The 20,308-nt window shown below is 38.3% G+C and overlaps 1 protein-coding gene across 5 annotated transcripts in view; it reads right to left on the bottom strand.

Moving 5' to 3' along the window:
- Positions 1–20,308, bottom strand: part of LYRM4 (LYR motif containing 4) — an 86,380-nt gene that overhangs the window by 53,525 nt on the left and 12,547 nt on the right. For 3 of the 5 annotated variants that reach the window (XM_071452645.1, XM_071452624.1, XM_071452635.1), the window contains exon 2: positions 11,661–11,781. In XM_071452645.1, coding sequence (XP_071308746.1) covers positions 11,661–11,781 — 121 coding nt within the window. Of the gene's footprint in view, positions 1–1,889; positions 3,785–3,877; positions 4,076–4,572; positions 4,594–11,660; positions 11,782–20,308 lie in introns of those variants that run through there. The other 2 variants (XM_071452616.1, XM_071452651.1) reach the window with 2 other exon arrangements.

Raw genomic sequence — 20,308 nt, 5'->3', positions numbered from 1 at the left:
ACTCACACTGGAGAAGTTCATAAAAGACTGTCTCCTGCAGGAGGGACCTCACGGTGACGCAGGGGAAGAGTGTGAGGAGTCCCCTCTGAGGAGAAGGGAGCAGCAGAGGTGATGTGTGATGAACTGACTGCAGCCTGCATTTCCCAGCCTCTGCACAGAGGAGGTAGAGAAAACTGGGAGTAATTTTAAGCCTCAGAAGAAGGGAGGAGTGGAACTTTTTAAGGCATTTTTAAGATTTAGTTTAATTTTCCATAACCCTTCTCTGATTTGATTGGTAATAAATTATACTAATTTCTCCAGTATGAGTCTGGTTTGCCAGTGAGGGTAATTGGTGAGTGATCTCTCCCTGACTTATCTTAACCCATGAACCTTTCATTGTATTTTCTCTCCCCTGTCTAGCTGAGGAGATAGAGCAGCTGTGGTGGGCACCTGGTGTCCAGTCAGGGTCAACCAACCACACAGCCACACTAAATTTAGCTTCTTACACATCTCAAGAACCTTAGTAGCTTTGAAACCAAAAGCACAAATAGAATTTGAATGCTGCTGAAAGGTTACAATTTCTTAAAGACTTGTGTTTGTTCACACATTCATATACTGACCCAAGTTTACCTTTCTAGACATGGATGGGAATGACCTCTAGCTCAGAACCTGTGCAGCAGTGTCTTGACCAGCTGCACTCCAGGATGTCTTCTTTTGAACTTAAATATCACTTTTTCACACAAGCAACCTACTACAAAGCCCTCTATTTGCAACGTGAAGGTACTTAATCTGCCACGCTAAAGAAAGTGCCAATGGATTTCTCTCGTGAATCGCTTTACCCTTCAAAAGAGATTGACTACATACACTTGCTTTAAATGCAATTGCATTTGGTAACTACTATAATTCTGTTTAATAGCTGTTTCTTATCAGTCTTGTCTCATTCAAAAAAGGAGGGAGAAGTTTAATTTATGACTTATGACATTTGCAAGAAGCCAACAAAATGGCTGCTAGTCTAAACTGGAATATTTAATACTTAGTCTTTTAAAATAAAAACCAGCCTCTATGTTCCTGGTGTTCACGTTGGTTTTCACTTATCTAGAAAACAGCATCATCTTCTTTCTTCACTGCCCATTAGGCAAGGTTTACAGTTCTTATACTGTCTTGGATGTAGCCCATAAAACATGGCAACACTGACACAATGTGGTCAGCATCCTGCCAGCTTTCTGTCTGTACAGATTTCCTTCTTCAGAATACTGCTCCTTGAGTTTAAAGGAGACAGAGAACAGAGCAAGGCAGATGATGAAGGTATATGTTGTAAGACTTAGACTTTCATGCCTTAATTCCTGCTGTAAGCATATTTTGTGAACTTGAGCAAATAATTTGTTTCCCTGTGCACCCAAGTCTTTAAACACCCAAGTCTTATATTTAAACAGAGCTAGCCTCCTTCATTTCCACCGCAGTATCTTAAGGACATTGGTGAAAAGTACCATAAAAATCAGGATGCCTTGATCTCCCACAGCTCACTGCTACTTCTGCAGAGGAGCAGTAGAACTGGTAATTCTTTCTGTCCTGCGTCTTCCCCCAGCAGCTGAGAGAATGGAAAAAGTCACAGCCCTGACAATTCCTTGGGGATGACACAACAAATGTATGAGCACTGTCATAGTCACAAAATTATTAGTAATAAAACAAGCAGTTTGAAAAGACTTACTCCCATTTTCTTCCCATAAAGCATATCCTACATGTGGTAAAGGTATGTTACTGTCAACGGGCCAGTTCTGCAGTATTATTTGACAGCATGACTCTGCATACCAATTTTTTTCTGCTCTTCCCCCATGAGTATACATACATCATTTTAAAAGCAATTTACAACACGTCAAAGTGCTTAAGGAGACTCTTAAAAATCTAATGTATGAAGTTAACCATTGGTATGATTTATTATTGAAGTTCCACAGTTATAACTTGACAATTAAGATATATTGATAAATGTAAACACATTATTGATGTCAATTAAAAAGCACAAGATTGATTAACCTCCCAGAGGTATACTGGCACGAGCAGTTAGAGAGTAATCACTCCCACTAAGTATTCACTACTGACAAATATGCATAGAAATTCGACTTCTGTGAGACAAGAAATATTTTCATTTAAAGTTAAGATAATCTGAACACAGAACCAAAGTACTGGGTCAACAACAAAATCAAGAGAATTATAAACAAGATCTGTATTAATGTGAAAGGCTACGTGATTAGGTCACATAATGCTCTTTTTAACCACACACTTGGGTAAAAATATGGTTAAGAATTATCAAAGCTACTGCTCAGCAAGTCAATTATGTTCACTGAAGAAAAACTATGAATGTATTATTTAGCCACTACACTGCAATATTCATAACTGCCTTGATGAGGGACAGGACCTTAATTTTACAATATAAACAGCAGATTTTTGTTTTAAACTATGCATTTATGCATTTTCTACTGGTGACAAAATTATAAAGGTGAGTTCAAAACTCTGCTTAGTAATGCTTCACTTCCTGCCAAGCCAACAGCCAAGGAAGGACATCCAGGCAGCACAGACCTCGGAGGGGAAACATGTATCTGACATACCCCAGAAAGCATAACAACAGGAATCAGTCAAACTGTGATTTAACTGTGACTGGAAGAGTTTGGGCTCCTTCTTTCTTCTTCTTTTTACTTGCTTTCAGAATAAATGTACTGGCATAATGCCTGTCACAAAGATGAAGGGCACTGCAGCTGTAGCACTTAATGGCCAAAAAAAACCCAGGCTCACCTCAGAAAGCCCAAAGCTAAAGACAGCAGCAATGCACCAAGTACCAAGGAGACTGCGTAAACACTAATTAAACTTCACTCTACACTCTTGTCTAGAAAACAGCTTTCTCTGCCTAAACTTCCAAGGGCCTGATCAGACATGCTGCTATTAGAGTCTCGCAACTTTCTTCCCTAAGCTTGGCTTCATCACAACTTCATGGATCAAACACATTTCCCTCAAATACAAGCAGTTTACTACAGAGACACTAGACAGAATCTGAATTACTGCAAAAAAGACAAAACTGTAAAATAACACATCAATGATAAAGCTTCTTTGCTTGAAAGAGCTTTTATGTGAAGGCCACATATATGTTTATTGTCAAAATAAAAGTAGATCGCTGTGAATTTACCTGGCTGCAAATTCACTCAAATGGTATTGGTGACAGAGACCATGTTTGGTCTATGATAACCCAGAGGGGTATTCAGTGGATGCCCAAAAGATTACAATATATGCAGACATACCAGACACAAAGGATGATGAAGAGGGTTGTTTTTTTGTAAAGTAACTGCTTTTTTCAGTTTTGTAAAACGATAGTTAATGTTGATGGGTTGTATAAACAGCTTTCATTTTGACAAGCAATTTTAAAGTAAGAAAGAAGCAAGCATCACCTTTGAAACTGGAAAAGGGGAAAAGTTTTAGTGACAACCAACAGAAGCACAAAGATAATTAGATGGGCAAATATGAATCAGTCATGAAACCAGATTCTTAGAGCAAATAAGGCAAATGGAAGTCTTTGCAGACTGCCTTTATCTTGAAAATGAAAAAATGAATAAATTCTTTAGACTTGAAAAACCATCTGTGAAAGAAACAAATAAAAGGCATCTGATCTAGAGTGGCTGGGGAAAGTTTTAAAACATATTTTCAGTGTGCTGTGGGGAGAAGCGATGTTCATCTGAAAGGCCAGAAAAGAATGCAAGTAGCTTCAGGAGGAGCCTCTTCTCTCTGTAAGCTGGAAATGGAAAAACTCTGGAATTTTCCTCTGTAAAAGGAAAAACTGAAATTGTAATATGCTGAGAGACTGATGACTGAGCATGGGGTTGGGGGAGAAATGTCATTAAAAAACCCATTTTACCACAGCTATGGGACCAGGTGACTTGTCAGAAGCGAGAGTACCAATACCAACATTGTCATCCTGAATTACAGACTGCAGTTCAAGGGCATCAGAGCAGAGCCTCCTGGGGATCAGAGGCACCAGACAAATGTGCCAAAGCTCCTCCTGGAGGGAAGTGTGCCTGCTCAGTTGCAGTGCCAATGAATCTGACAGTGTCTCCTTCCAATGAGCAGTACAAAATCAGGATGGAAAGTTTTCACACCAAGGAAAAAAGAAATAAAAATACAACAGATTAAAAAGCAACCAACAAACAATGAGAGATCAAGAGATCACTGTTTCAATAACAGCACTTTTGTCTCTCTCTCCCTTTTTTAGAAGTCCTCAAAACAGGAGTCCTTCTAATTTCCTCAAGGTCTAGCTGTACTTAAAACTTGTTTACCCCTGAGAAAGGACTCTCATGAGAGACCAATATTCTGATATGAATGTAAGTCACAATACATACACAAGGCTTTTACAAGGTCATACATTTCATAAATAACACACAAGATTGCCATACTTCTCCTTTTTCTACTCAGTAAAAAAGAACCTCCACAAATGTTCTGCTCTGCAGCAGACATCACACACAGCAAGGAAGACAAGAAGTTGCTCAAAGGTTAATACATTTCAATGCAAGAAACTCAATTTTCAAACCTTACCTCAATGGGCACCACTGCAAACCAGACTGACAGGCATCAAAGCTAGATCACACAATCAGATTAGAAACACAGCAGAAGTCATTTGCTCTGAGATCAAAACTAAAGCACTTATTTCTACTTTCCCTCTCTTGACAGTATTTTTTATTTGAACTAAGACAAAGACACACTTGCTGTTACCTCATTTGGAAAAGCCTCCTTGAAGTTTTGTTGCAACAGCCACCCCTAATGACATTTATTTACACCCCAGGCTGAAACCCTTGAGACACCAAACACAGCAAAGCAGAAAGCACAAAGGGGCAAATGGCAGAGGGACACATCTGCCTGAAAATGTGATCCTTCCTTGCTTCTGATGCTTTCTTCAGCACAGAATGGTTAATACTCCTAACTGTTTCAAGGAGCTACTGACCAGCCAGGCTGATAAAAGTTACTCTTTTCCATGTGGAAGTTTAGACTCAGCATTTGCTTTATCGGACATGACATACTGCCACGCCGAGTTGCTCATGAGAAACTAAGTCCTTCTCCTGTCCTTCAGACAGCCCTCATCTGTGCAGAACATCAGGTGCTCACAGCTCTGGATGTATTATATAACTACTGTTACTATTTATGATAAAGCCCCAACCTCACTGAATTAGCCATTAAATACATGCAACAAAAATAATGACAGTTCTGTATGACAGATAATTACAGTATTTTAAATGCCTTGGCCAACACTCAGCAGTCTTTATTTTTAGGAAAGGTTACTGCATACATCAAATGCTGTGTTTTACCCTAAGCTCCTACATCAGAAAGACAAAGCCTCATTCTACCTCTGAATCGCCTCTGCTGGCAGCCTAAAGGTTATTTTCAATGCAAAGTCTACTTTGGAATTTGATACTGCAGACAGAACCTGCCACTTGTAGTTTAGTCAGCAGAATGAAGAGCAGCAAATCATTTGTGAAAACACAATCTTGTTCTCCATCAGGAGAGTTAAATGAAAGCCTAAGGAGTAACACTGCTCTGGAGACTCACACAGGTGTAACCTGGAGAGCCATGCCACCTGAAGACGAGTAAAATGTCTATTACACTTCCTGCACCCTCAGATGCCAGAAATTAAGCTGAAATGACAGCTCTGGGCTTTAGGCATCTGTTCCAATGTTGCACATCTCCAAAGCTAGTCTACATGCCAAGATGAAAAAGTATTTGGAAAAGCTGGCCAAAGCAGACACCACTGCTAACAAGTTCTGTGGAAGGACAAGTTCTGATTCAGTTGGGTTTCTGTTTAAATTTACCAAGCCTTTTTCAAAGTCACTCCTAGGACACCTTTTTCTTTGTTCCTCCTCCTTTTCAACCCCCAAAACCTCATGGATATTTACTCTCCTACTGAAATACAAAACCAGTATAGCTCTGAATTTACTGTTTCCCAATTTCAATTTGAAGCTTTCTTTTGTTTACTGAAAACCAGGTATTATCCATCCTATGTTTGACATTCCTTCACCTGCATCTGAGTCTCTTTCTAAGTCAAGAGCTCTGAATTTTAATATATGTTAAGGATTTCCGCTGTCTTGCTTAATCATATGCTTCCTGGTAGGTTACTCTTATTAGGCATTTGAAGTTTTCAAACCACTTGTGAAGTAAAGGCAACATGAACATAACAAAAGGATTTAAACTACCTCAAGGAAAATACCTAAAAATATCACCCCAAAGAGCTTTAAAATTTAAAAAAAATTAAAATGAAAACCACCAACAAACACAGGAAAATGCCCCCAGTGGCTTCTCAACCCCGAGTCAGCTGATTTGAATTCAGTTTGTGGCTTTGCCACAAGCTTCCAGCATAATTTTGGTAATTCCAGGCAAGGAACCAAACAAGTGAGAACTCATGATGTGGTAAGCAATTAAAAACTGACTACCAGTACTGCAACAGGCTAGGAGCAAAAGAAATGCAAGAGGCCCATGCCAAACATTTTCTATGTTCTAGCCGCCAATCCAAGGATTTAGAAGTGTATAGGTAGTTAATAGATATTGTGCAGTGACTTGAAAAAACTGTTTTACCAGGATATTTGTTCATTGTTTGATTATGCCACTCACTCCCACTCTTCTACTGTGGGTGAAACATTTGAAAACTTTACTGTGTCTACACTTGCTTTAAGTGTAACTAAATGGCCAGAGAGGTAAGAAAAATTCTCTGTGTGTAATGTCACCTCTAACCTGGCTGGAAAATCATGTCCAACTGTAATAAATAAAAATACATGGCATGAGTGAAAGCCCCAGCAAACTTCCAAGGGCAATCTCCTTATCTAAGAACTGTAAGTCTACAATTTCATGGTAGAAAAATCTGTATTTTTGTAGAGAAATAGGTATTTGCCACTGTGAAGCTGGAAAAAAAAGAGATAAAATTCAAAGAGCTTCTCAAGAAAAGCAGCAAAATAATCTGTGATTTTAAAACTTCCTTGCAATGACAAACTTGAGAAGAATGAACCATATTAGAACTCCAACAGAACTGTCTGCCAGCAGGAAGACATGACTTGCCAATACTATACTCATTCCTGAACAGTAGCATGGTGCTGCCCCTTGTGTTCAAAGGGCTTTTCCAGCTATTCTTTCCTCATGGCCTCAGAACTGCTGCCAATGTAATGAAACACATTATACAGCATTTTGCAACTTTCTTACATATTCATAAAATTTAGACATAAATACAACCTGTAGCTCAAATCTAATACTAACAAGAGTTTTCAAAATGAATCTTCTCCTGCAAAGGGCATCCAGCCTACAGTGCTCTGCAGTATAAACACAACTTGTGCAGATGCCCAGAACATTTCTTAAAGTTTGGTAAGTTCCTTCACACAGTCAATTCCAATGTCACAAACTCTCAACTGTGTAAATTGGTACCAGTCCTCCAAATACTCAACAAAATGCTTTCAGTCCAGAAGTAATACACCTTGACAATTACTAATATAGGAATATTTGCTGCTCAAAGGCCGAGCAGTCAATTCAAACCAGGTGCAGTAAACTAGGGTAGTACTCCTACCTTTCATTTCTTATAACAACTATAATTGAAATTGCTTGTCTTGCTAATATTTATTAAACATGCTTTAATATTTATGTTATTTTGATTAACAGAAAGTTAATAGATTAATAGAAAGTTTCCTTATGGATTTATGGTCATTAATTCATAATAATATGAGTGCTGTATTAGTGCACTGATTCAGTTTAATTTCCACTTCCATTCAAGTGTTACTCAAATTCAAAATACTGCCAAGATAAGATACTGCTAATAAACACCTCAAGAAGGCACAGTACTTGGCTATACACAGCTGCACTGGCAATTTGGCTTGCTGAAAAATAAAAGATCCAGAAGATTTGTTCTTATTTTGCACAAGTTTCAGCACAAGACCATACTAAGAATTTCGACTATGGAAAAACATAAGAATACGAGACCAAAATCTTACACTAAGTATGATGTGGGCTTTTATCAAAGCACAGTCATGTAGCATTTCATTAAGAGAAATGGAGCTGAAGTTACTACGAGCAATGCATATTTCAAGGATTAGAATGTACTTTACAACATGCAGCAAACATGAAAAATGCTGCAAGTACTCAGTATTTATAATTATCAGTGGAACCTTTCTAGCTGAGGTTTCCTGCATCAACACCACATTCCTTCATGAAGGGAACCGTAAGAGGTCAAGCCTAAGGAAAAACAGCTCAGACCCAAAAGAAAAGTTTATCTGTTCCCTTAAAAAGCACAGACGACCAGCCAGCTGTAAAAGAGGCAGATTCCCAAGTCCCGACTGTCTGAACACTCAAGGTGCATCTCTTGTCTCCTGACCAAGGTTTGTGCAAACCAGCATCTCATCAGTTTGGATTATTTAAAGAGACAAACAAAAGCTGTGAAATATTAAAACCCTTTTATTGAAGAGTACTGTAGTTGTGTGATGTTAAAACCAGTAAAATTGATAACAAAGGCTCAGAGCTGCCAAGAAAAACAGAATAATCTTACTTAGCTGGACAAGATGACTGACATCTTCCAGCCACAATATAAAACTGAGGAGAAAGCACTAGAGAAGAATGAGATATCCTGTAAGTGAAAACAAGGCTTTAATCAGAGCACACACGTCTACTATTGCTTCTGAACTTCACTGTTAGGTTTTCAGTTCAAAACCCGAGAGAGAGAATGGCATAAAGAAAACTTCAAAACGCTTAATATTAGCCAATCTCCACAGTGGCTTTCATAAATCTTAAATTTCAGCAGCAGCAGCAGTACATTTCAGTGGAAATTCCCCTACCACTAACATAGTAACATTACTAATAGTAATAGAAACTCACAAATGAAATCATATTAGCATAGCTGGGAAATGGTTGTTATGACAATCCTCAAACACCTTCCAGACTTCACCTCAAAACTTCTTAAAACTTTCTATTTCAAACTTATTTGTGACAATGCATTTCTCACAACACCCTTCTCTACAGGAAAGACAAAACAACTACTGTGTAAACAACCAAATTTTGCTGTTTACACAGTAAACACACACCCACAGAAATCTTTGCAAACAGCGTTGAAAATGAGTTGTTCCTTCCGTTAGCCAGGCTATTAAAAAATCAAACCCAATAATAAGCAGAGAGGATTAAGCTGGAGATTAATGTTCCTCCATGCTTTTCAGCATTATAAAGCAACTTTTATAACACTCCAGCAAACTGTACAGTGACTGACATGAACAAAATGACAGTAATCTGTCACTTTTCACATTTCCCACTAGGCTGATTCAAATAGTTATTTATGAACCTTACACTTCAATGGTCACTTTGATGACTAAACAATAAATTAGAATCCAAAGTGAATATAAATTTGATTTTAGAGTAACAACAAATTGTCAGCAAAGAGGGATATTATTTAATTTCTACTGACACTCTAGAAAAACACCAAGATGAACCACATCATAATAAACTCCAAACTAAGCAAAAAATGGTACGCTAGATCCCATGTTTGCTTCAGCGCTTCTGCATTTAAAAATAAAAGCACTTTATATTATGCTTGGTTAGTTTTAAATACAAAGTCTTAATAATGTCAGATGACTTCATTACTTAGGTCTTCAATTAAACAAAGACGGAGAATGAACTTTTTCGACAGGGCATGATGAAATTTGACACCAAATAAATATTAATATGAACTGAGATGCTCAGGTTTTTAATAGTCCTGATGAAAAACTCTTAAGACAGTGTTAATATTTTTACATTTATCTCTTGCTTTACAGATGGGAGTGAGATGACATCGAAACATAACAGAAGTTCTGCAAAGCACAACAGTTTGCAATTTTTTAGGGGGAAAAAAAAGTCTTTAATACCCAAACAATCAACTCTTCCAGGGATGCATGTCAAAAAATTATCTTGGTAAAATAATTTTCTTCTGATTATTTTTTGTTAGAAAGTTCCATTGCCTATTATGTTACTGTATAATAACATTTATTATCCATTATTCTTGAAAACATGTAAGATAAATCCTTCCAAAAGTGGATGCAGCATGATTGTACTTTCTCTGGAAAATGTCTAGAAGTGCAACATTAAAGATATATTTCAACATAAGTTTCACTGTCTTAGCAGTGTTAAAAATGGAAAATTGTGTCAGTGTCTTTAATACTCCTTGCTTTTCAAGTATATTTTCCCTGAAATTCTCACATGGAATGACAGTGATCCGATTTAAAAGCAACTTCAGCAATTTGGCTTCTCATGTTGGAGAAGGCCCTTAAATAGCTGATATTTGAAACAAACATGCAAAACCCTCCAGGCTTAGCAATAACTGAGGTCGTTCTGAATTATTCCGGTATGTCCCAGCGATACAGTAATAAATGCATAACAGAAAGATGCTGACTGATGCTGAGGGAAAATCTTTAGGCTAAAAGAAAACTTCAAAAAAGGTGCAAGGCAAGACCCTTACCCTAGACAAAAGTCCAGCCTGTGAAGTCTGTTTTAGAGAAATAATATCTTTTTTTTAGGATCTACAGAAACAAGGTAATCTGAGTTTACACAGGACTTGGAGAGGAAAGAGTGTTATTTTAAAATCTGTCCCAGCCCTATTAAGACTCAGATCAGTAGAATCCTGTTTTGCTGGGAAAAAAAAAAAAATTGGAAGGTTTTTATTTAGCAAGACTTTATCTTAAGCAAGAATTAGAAGAGCTGAAAATGCCAATTATCACCTAGAGATCTGAGAAAAAACACCTCAGCATTCAAATGTAATTGCATTGGAACAATCCAATCAAAATTGCTTCTTTGAGAAACACTTAAATAAAAAATTAGCAGTGTTTGAGTTAAAAAAAGATAGCAAAACTATGGTAGCACAAAACAACACCCTGGGAGATGAAAATAAAAAAAAAAATCTTGCACCTAAGCATCCATACTTAATTGTCAAATCAAAGGGCCCAGCTCCCTACTAAAATAAGAACCCAGCTAACTGACCTGCTGGTTGTTTAAAGAGCCATATTAAAGCAAACCATGGAGGAGCAAGTGCACATGTTCATTCAGTGTTTAATAAAAGTACTACTGAGCTCTGACTGCTGTCAGCAAGCACAGATTTTGCAAGGAGGAGCAGCTTAAGCACTGTAAGTTCTCACAGAGAGTTCAGGCATAGAAACTTGCTTCTTCCAAATTTTAGTGGTCACTTTAGACAGACAGTGAGTATGAATGAGAAATTTAAAAAGTATCTGAAGTTTCAACCAAGTCTACTTCATTTCTTAGCAACATGATACCTAGCGGAAGGAAAAGAGATGCTATAAATGCTACTCAGACAAGGTTGAAGAAAAATGTTGCCAGTGACTCAAATTTTCCAAAGAAGAACCTATCACCCTGTTTGGACACATTTAGCCAGCATTTACTTAATTCACTTCAGGATTTTCTTGTTCTGTTACTATTCTAACACTGTATCTGGAGATGGGAAAAAACAAACACAGAAGAAAGTGAGACTATTTCCAGTCAGTCAAAGTCACCCCTCTGAACCTACGATGAAAGACAAATTCAGACAAAAACTCATGTTTATCAAGAGATGTCTTTAGCAAGGAAATATTTTTTTCCATCTCTAGTGGCATAAGACAGTTAAATGAGTAGTGAACAACTCCCATAAAAAATTAGAGAAATTAACATACCTGCCGTTGAATAACCTGTAGGTTTGCTTTGGCTTTATTCAGTAGTTCTTCTATTTTTTCAGAGTCTGTTATGTTCTTGTTTTCTCTAAAGGCATCTTTTATCCTTCTGATGGCGTATGTTCTAAACACAAACAATAAGAGGACAGGTAATCATAGATGTGCCATGATTTATATCATTTCAACATTCTTTAAAACATGCTGACACAAAAAATAAAATGCACACCTCCCATATTTATTTATTTATTTATTTATTTATTTATTTATTTATTTTGCTCAATTTTAGCAAAATAAATATCATTTTATTCAGGGTTTTGTTTTGCCTGAGTTGAAGTAGCAACCGCATTCTGTTATTTTAAAAAAAGAGGTTCTATTAGATGTTACTGTTGAAAAATGTCATATTTCAAGTTTCAGTCCAGTCCTACCTGCTTGTTTGTGCTGAAGCCATACTGCTGGATGCCCAGCATGGAATACTGCAAAACTCAGGAACACTACAAAAAGGCTAAGGACCAGAAAATTATTCCCCAGATTATTTTGAATCAGCATGACTATTCTTAACCTGCATATCCAAAAGGTCATTGTCACAATATACATTTCTACTAGATGCAGTGCTGTAATCTAGTAGTCAACAAAAGTAGATTGGTGGACCAACTAACACAAAAAGGGCTCCTTCTCTGTCACCCTTTTCCTCTCCTGACAAAGTGTATTTCACCCCTCAGTCCAACACCTCCTCATCCATTTCCCCACTAAGAAGCAATAACAGAACATGATTTCTGCAAGCTGGAAGAGGTTATGATCTCTGCTTGCAGAGAGGAAGGTCCAAAGCTGCAGCTTTCCCCAAATCCTGCCCTTTCTTTTCAATACAGTAAAGAAATTTCACACAGTCTGTAGTGTACTGTCATCCTGCCTTCCCTCCCCCCTAGTTAGGGTCAATTTCCATATGAAAATAGAATTTTCAGATGGAGCAGTGGATACTTCCATTACATGGGTCCCTGGGAGGAACTGGAAAAATGCAGTAAACTGATCTTGCTTATCTATCTTCCTTGTGTTCTTCTGTACCACCACATCACATCAGTATCACTTCTGCTACAGAAAGCAAAACCCTATGTGTGGCACTGGAAGGAAACAAAAGGCTGCACAATTCCCCCACAATTAGTTTAATATTTCAACAACCCTTTCCAATCTTGTATAAAAGAATATGAGAGACAAAATTGTCTGAAACTCTATCACAGAAAATCCAAGGACAAGACTGCAAATAAAATTATTGGGGGAGTAGACTGAGGAGAGAGGAAGAGGAAAGATGAATAGCCAGTGGCACTCCATTCCATTAGATGGTGCTATCCAGCTCCTAATGCAGCTTTCACCAGCCAAGCAGTGTGTTTTGTCTTTGAGCTCATAAATAATACATTCCAATCACAGGACTCAGGATGGCTGTGGAGTGCCACTCTGCCACCGCACTCCGGCAGATGGTGCCTGCTTTTAATTAGGGCCTGCTCACCTCTAATGTGACACTGGGGTGCGTCAGGGAGTGAGCCAGTGTGTGTTTGGATGTGTGAAGTTAATAGAATGTATTAAATATGGAAGCTCAATCTCATCTGCAGCTGTTGTCCTAGCAAGACATGAAGGGGAAGCTGATTATTTCTTCTAGAAAAGAAACAACCCCCAGTCATTAATATATAGTACAATTCTGTTGCTTGATAATGGAGAGATTTCAAATCACCCCATATACATATGGAGGGTTAAACTGTGCAAAACATGTAATATTTTCTGAAAGAAAGGACAGGTTTCCAGGAGATACAACAACAAACATATATATATTTAGCTTAAAAGAAAAAACAACAACAACAGCATGTATCTATTAGTGGGTACAAATCTTTCAAAATGCAATATAAATGAGTAAATGCTACCTACATAAAAAAGATAGATGAGACAAAACCAAATGTTGCTCAGTATTAACACCTACAGACTGGAGGTGGTTTTTTGTTTTGTTTTGTACATATGGTGTGTTAATTGTTCCATTTTCTCTCTCTTCCTCTAATTATACCCAACAATTGTTGAGAAAGAAATGTACATAGAAAACAGACCAATTTTTATCTATAATCACAAAGTTGCACTGTTTTTGCCTTCTATTTTTTTACCTTCTAATTTTTCAATCTTTATGAGTTTTAACACCCAAAGTTACTTTACATAGGCTTTAACACAATCTTAATTCTACAGCTAAATCCATATCTCTAAACACACTTCAAAGACTAGCTCTATAGCCTGGCACTACTCTTTACCAAAGTTACACTGAGATTTCATGTATCACTTAAAAGAAAGATGAACTCAATTCAAAGCTCAAACCCAATACTATAATGACTGTTAAAATAGCCTTTCTTCCCCATTGAGAGGTGTCAGGGAAACATTTTACCAACATTCAAATTCTCTAAAATTATGTAAAAAAGTGTTAAGCCAAGATATAAACATACAGGAAGGCTTTTTTTTTTTGGTATGTGTGTGTGTGTGTTTTTTTCTTTTAAACAACAGCTTTTTCTATGCAACAACAGTTGTGAGCAGTGTCAATTCAGCACCTCGACACTCTCTACATTTCAACAGTTTCTGAACCGAGAATGCATTAAAAGCTAGAACTACCATAAGAAATGCAATATTGCTTCAAGTTTATGAAAAACTAAGCCCCTCTGAAATCACAGTAGAGTGTGTAAGCAACACATGTTTGAGAAAAACCTGTTCATTCAGACTTGCATCTGTTGGGGTTTTTTAACAGAGCACTGCTCCAGAGATCTTCTGGCTGATGAAGACTGGTCTGCTGATCAGCTGTTCTAATGGAGTGTATTTTCAGCTCAATGAGCATAAAACACCAAACCCAAACCTGTGACATTTGAAGGAACACACAGAAATGCCAGTGGCTGAGAATGCATGGTTGTCTTCATAAAACTTTACATTATCCTAAAAGCAGCACTATCTGCAGACAGTGTGAGAGCTGAAAAGAATACTGGCAAGTGAAGTGATGGCTGCACCTTATGGATGATTATTTACCCAGAGAGACACAAAGAAACTGCAACAAGTTTAAGCCAATGTGAAGAAGAGATACTGCAATTTCACCACCCTAGCAGACACAAACCCTCCCTCTGTCCCCTTTAGACCAGCACAGTCAGTCTGATATTTGGGAATAACCCTCCCTCTGTCCCCTTTAGACCAGCTGAGCCAGTCCAACCTGGGAAATAGAAGGCCACCTACTACAAGAGTTAACTTCATTTTTAGTTGTTTTGGGCTTTTTTTGCAGATTAGTGAGCTTCATCAGCTATCCATAGAACTGGAGCAACATCACTGAGGAGGGGGGAAATACAGCAGTACTGATTTTGATGGACAGAGTTTGCAATTGATCCCATTAGAAAGGCCAAGCAAGTCACACAAAGAGGATCTTTCAGTGAGAAGGTACCAAGTCAACTCTCCAGAGAAACGGAATAGGAAAGCAGTTTTGGATACAGTACACTCAAAGAGCCCCAACAGAACTGTGGGAAAAGCCTAGTTCCTAATGCAGTAGTATTCATTAAGAAACATCATTTAAATTAAGTCTTAAACTACATTTCACCATTCATTATTTTTCTCATCCATTTTTTGAAAACAGATATTAAAAAATGGCTGAAAGACACAACAAGGTATTTTGCTTTTATCATCCAAGTGCACTGAAATTTGAACAGAGAACATCTTTCACTTTATCTTCTGCAAAGACTTCTCCAGTGACTTGTGACACCAGGACCCAAGCAAGAGTATACAGCTGAATATATTCACTCAGTGCTCTCATACATATGCACACTTGAAACACCTCTTGTGATCCCTACTTACGTGCATCTGTCACACAATTAATTCCCAATTCAACCAAAATGATGTCCTCGATGGGCAGTAGACTCGGTGTGATGGCTGCAGACCAAAGCCACTGCAGGTGGATGGTGACACAAGGCAGCAGAAAGCAGGAGTCGTTGGGCATTAATATGTGAACAAGGCCAGGGCAAAACATTACTACAGACTCTCAGGCATTGGGCACTGCCTGCTAATGTTATGAGACTACAGTGCTGCCAAATAATAGTAAAAACTAAAGAGAAAGCAGTCTTTGGCCCAATACTCTACCTTTAAAGAGTTCCTCTCTTTTCTTCCCTGAAGCACAATCAAAAGCCTACTGTGTCCTCATGAAAATGAAGTCTACAAGAAGTCAATCTGAAACAACAACTATTAATGAAAAATGAAATCACAATCCAGGTACTTCAGAAAATAATAACTGCTTGGGGACTTATATATTTTATTTCAAAATGTTTACTTATCTCACACCTGACCAAAAAACCAAAAAATCTTTGTGCTCCGCTAAATGAAAAGAAGCTGAAACGCCACACAAATATACTTGCTTAAGTACACAGTTCCAAGCTTTCAAAATAAACCTGGCCAAGCAATGTTTTTCTCAGCATCACTTTGCATTCACCCGTATCACAACATGCTAAAAGTTCAAGTCACCTTTCCAAGATATCTTTACAAACATGTTGACATCTTGGCTTTGTGCCTGTCAACGAGTGCAACATACTAATAAGTCACATCATAGTCACATGCACCACAGTGCGGAACACAATGGCTATTACATTATTATTGTTGGCCATTGAGCACACACATGAAGACAGAAGAGGACAGACAGTTGTGGTACACAATCTGTGCAAGCAAAACAGATCACAAGGAGGGGCCACCAGGTTAGAATATTCATATTCGAGGCTTTTGAAAAAGGTCTAGAGTAAAATGTATTTTTCCTTATTAGCTTCAGTTATATTTAATAAATTAAGGCAAGCAATTAGGCAAGCTCTAGGAAGCCCACTGGGGTTAACAGCTCTGGAATGAAGAATATGATGCTTTTATTTAAAGACACAATGTGCAAAAGTGAGATGCTCATTTACAATAGAGTAGCATTACATCAAGTGAGGAACCCTTTTCATAAAATGTCTGTTTGCTTTAACCGAACTATATTTTCTTACCACTGCTGCCTCCCAACTAACATCTATTAACTTATGGTAGCAACAGGATGAATTTTCAGAATTTCCCATTATTACTAGCAAAATGTGCACTAGATGTGATCTGCCCAACTAAATTTTCAGCATTACATATAATTTAAAAAGGGAAAGTTTTTTAATAATCTGCAGAAAAATAATTTTAGCTCACACTCAAGTTTTACTAGCATTAGTGAAGATGTCTTCATGTACAGAATTACTTCTGAGGGAATGCTTATTTAGATGTATATATGTGCAAACATGTATATTTTCATATATGTGTGTACATATGTATTTACAGTATTTTTCCTCTATAAACATCTTAAAAGACACCAATTAAGGTGAAGCAAAACCTGCATGTAATTACCATCTAACACTAAAAATAAATACTTGACAACAGGTGTGTGTTTGAGACTGAGAGGTAAGTAACTCACAGGGAAGCAGTTGTGACTGGTCTAATTAAACCCAAGACCAACAGAGAGATGTGAACACATTTTATCAACAAGTTGTCCCTCAAATTCTGTCACTAGATACACTTTCAGCACTGCCACTTAAAGTTACAGCACAACAACAACTACTACATCTTCCCATTTTCTAAAATTTAAAGCAAAGCCTGTTCTTGCAACCAGGATTTCTTTGGGGGTGTCAGGGTGGTGGCTGGATGCTGGAAAAGGAGGAAAGACGAGTAAAGAAAAATAGAAATTAGACTGCTGGTAAACTCAGTATTATTTTCTTGAATTTTCTAACAAAGCACAGTCACTAGACAATCTTCACAAAAAAACCTACAGAAAGAAACCTACCAGCCACTACTCGGTTTCTCTGCTAACATACAAAACATGAGTTCCAATGCAATTGCTAAAAAGTATGTCCAGAACAGAACGGCACTAGAGATAATTTATGAGAGAGGGTTAACCCAAAAGAACATAAAATAGGAATAAAGACTGATGAACACTAGAAAATACATTTGAGAGAGGGTGACTATAACCCAGTGCACATAATACATGCTGTATGATCAGATACAAGGATTTGTAGCTTATTTCTAAAGCAATTTTGCATCTCAGATATCAAAATGTCTAATAAAAACTTGAACCTTTTCCAAGAGTTTCCTTTCATTTTCTTTTTTCAACCTAAACCCAAAAAAGCTTCCTTAGATTTTTAGAAAGACTTGTGGATGTTTTTAGAAAAGGAGAACTTTTTTTTTCTGACTATATCTTCTCATCAGTTTGTATCTGTACCCATTTCAAAGCAGAGAGCATGGATGACCACCTGATCAACAGGATCACAGAATCATTCACATTGGAAATGTGTCTAGGAGGTCTCTAGTCCCACCTTCTGCTGAAAGCAGGGTCAGTGATGGCGTCAGATCGGATTATTCACAGCTTTGTCCAGCCAAGTCTTGAAAAGCAGGATGTTGACCAGACCACCTTGCCTGGAAAACAAGCTCAATTGCTTGACTGCCCTTGTGGGGAAAAAGCTTTCCTTAAAGCCAGTCTGAAGAGCCTGTCTACCTATACTTTACATCTGCTATCAGTTTTTCTCCCACCAGGCCCCTCTGGATACCTTGTGGTACTGGCTGCTCTCAGAGTCCCTCAATGATGTTTCTTCTCCAGGTGGAACCAGACCAGCCCCCTCAGCCTTTGCTCACAGGACAAGTGCTTCAGCCCCCTTGGTAGCTCCTGCTGAGCTGCCTACAGATTGTCTGTGCCTTTCCTGCTGGGGGGCTGAGGAGGGCAAGACTGGATGCAGAAGTCCAGATGTGATCTCCCTCCTATCAATCTGCTGGCTGAGCAACCCTTGATACATCTCAGGATGCTCTTCCTCTTCCTTGCTGTCACACAGCTCTGTTTACAAAGACTTTCTTCTTCCCAGAACACTATTGGTGCTATTCATAGTTAACTATGATTATTTTTGCAATTCACTGAGACATACATTTTTGTAGCTATATTTCTAAAATACAAACAGTTATTGCCTTAATTCTAAGTGTAAGGAACCTCTGCAGAAGGGAGTGCTTTTCAGGAGGTCAGGGTTAAAAGAAAAAAGTAAAGATGTCCAAATGAAAGCATTCCTTTAATCTTAATTGGAGTTCCAATTTCAATGTTATAGCGCAGAAGACGCTAAAAAAAGAGGGTTATCAGTGAAGGACCCAACTGCACAAGTTGTTCAGTTAACGAGGCACCAGGCAAGGGTGTGCTGCAGGAACTATAACCTGAATTTGCTACAGATGAAAAGTGTCCTGATGGCCTGAAATGAGTAATAGCTCTCTGCTGAGCTTTCACTGCCAAGCCTTGCCAGCTACTCTACAACAAGGACACCGGGGTAGCTCAGCAGTCCAATTAACAGGCAGGGAATGCCTTGAAATGACATGTTCAAAACCTGACAAGGCTGGTTTTTCTCTTCTTCCTTTTGAGATAGATATATACCACTCCATTTGCTGTGGTGCTGTTTCTGAACAGTTCATAAAAAAGGCTTGGCCTGCTGTGTATAGCCACTACAATATTTTTTCTGGAAAGATTAGTTTTAGTACAGTGCTGTGACCAACATTTCTCTTTTCAGCACGGCTAGAGGTTCTCCCTGCACTGGTATGGCCTCACCTTGAATATCGTGTGCAGTTTTAGTCACCACAAGAAGGATATTAAGCTATTAGAGAACATCCAAAGGAGGCCAACAAAGATGGTGAAGGGCCTGGAGGGGAAGCTGTAGGAGGAGTGCCTGAGGACACTTGGTCTGTTCAGCCCGGAGAAGAGGAGACCGAGGGGAGACCTCATTGCAGTTACAGCTTCCTTGTGAGGGGAACAGGAGGGGCAGGCACTGATCTCTTCTCTGTGGTCACCAGTGACAGGACTCAAGGGAATGGCCTGGAGTTATCAGGGGTGATTTAGTTGGATATTAGAAAAATGTTTTTCCCTTAGAGGGTGTTTGGACACTGGAACAGGCTCCCCAGGGCAGTGGTCACAGAACCAAGCCTGAAAGAGCTCAAGAAGTGTTTGGACAGTGCTCTTCAGCACATGGTGTGAGTCTTGGGGATGGTCCTGTGCAGAGCCAGTAGACGGACTCAGCGATCCCTGTGGGCCCATGCCAATTCTCCAGATTCTGTGATCTTGTGACTTGGGTACCCTGAAGAGGGCTAAACATATTGCACCTCTTGGTGATTTCATTTAGGGAAGCACTGGGTGCTAATCAGCCTTTCTGGATGCAAGTATTTCACACTTGACAGTAGAAAATTATTTGCCTTTGATGAAGCAATAGTTGCTAAGGTTATTTTAATTAAGCAGCAGGACAAAAAGTCCTGGGATATTCTAACTACTTGGACTGCAGTATGGTTGGTCTGGATGATTATAAGATTTTGATAGGACATTTCTGAAGCACAGCATTATTTCTGAAAGTTCAGTAAATATCTAGTTACAGGACACATATTATTTTAATATGGAAATTATGCCAGTTCCTTAGAAGAGAAAAGGGATCAAGTATCAGAAATATATTAGCAGTATACAGTTTTAAAATAAATGAGATATATTGACTTACAAAAGACTTAGAGAAACAGTTCTCTGAAGGTCATCTGAGGTAAAGGTGTTTTGGCCATTTTGACAGACTAGTAATTTTCAGTATACTGAACAGACTCCTAACAAA

Source organism: Agelaius tricolor, unplaced genomic scaffold (genome assembly GCF_023055355.1).
Source record: "Agelaius tricolor isolate 1412-34295 unplaced genomic scaffold, bAgeTri1.0.p SCAF_2, whole genome shotgun sequence".
NCBI classification, from domain to species: Eukaryota; Metazoa; Chordata; class Aves; order Passeriformes; family Icteridae; genus Agelaius; species Agelaius tricolor.
The sequence above is the reverse complement of the archived record's forward strand: the minus strand, read 5'-3'. Positions and strand labels throughout refer to the sequence as shown.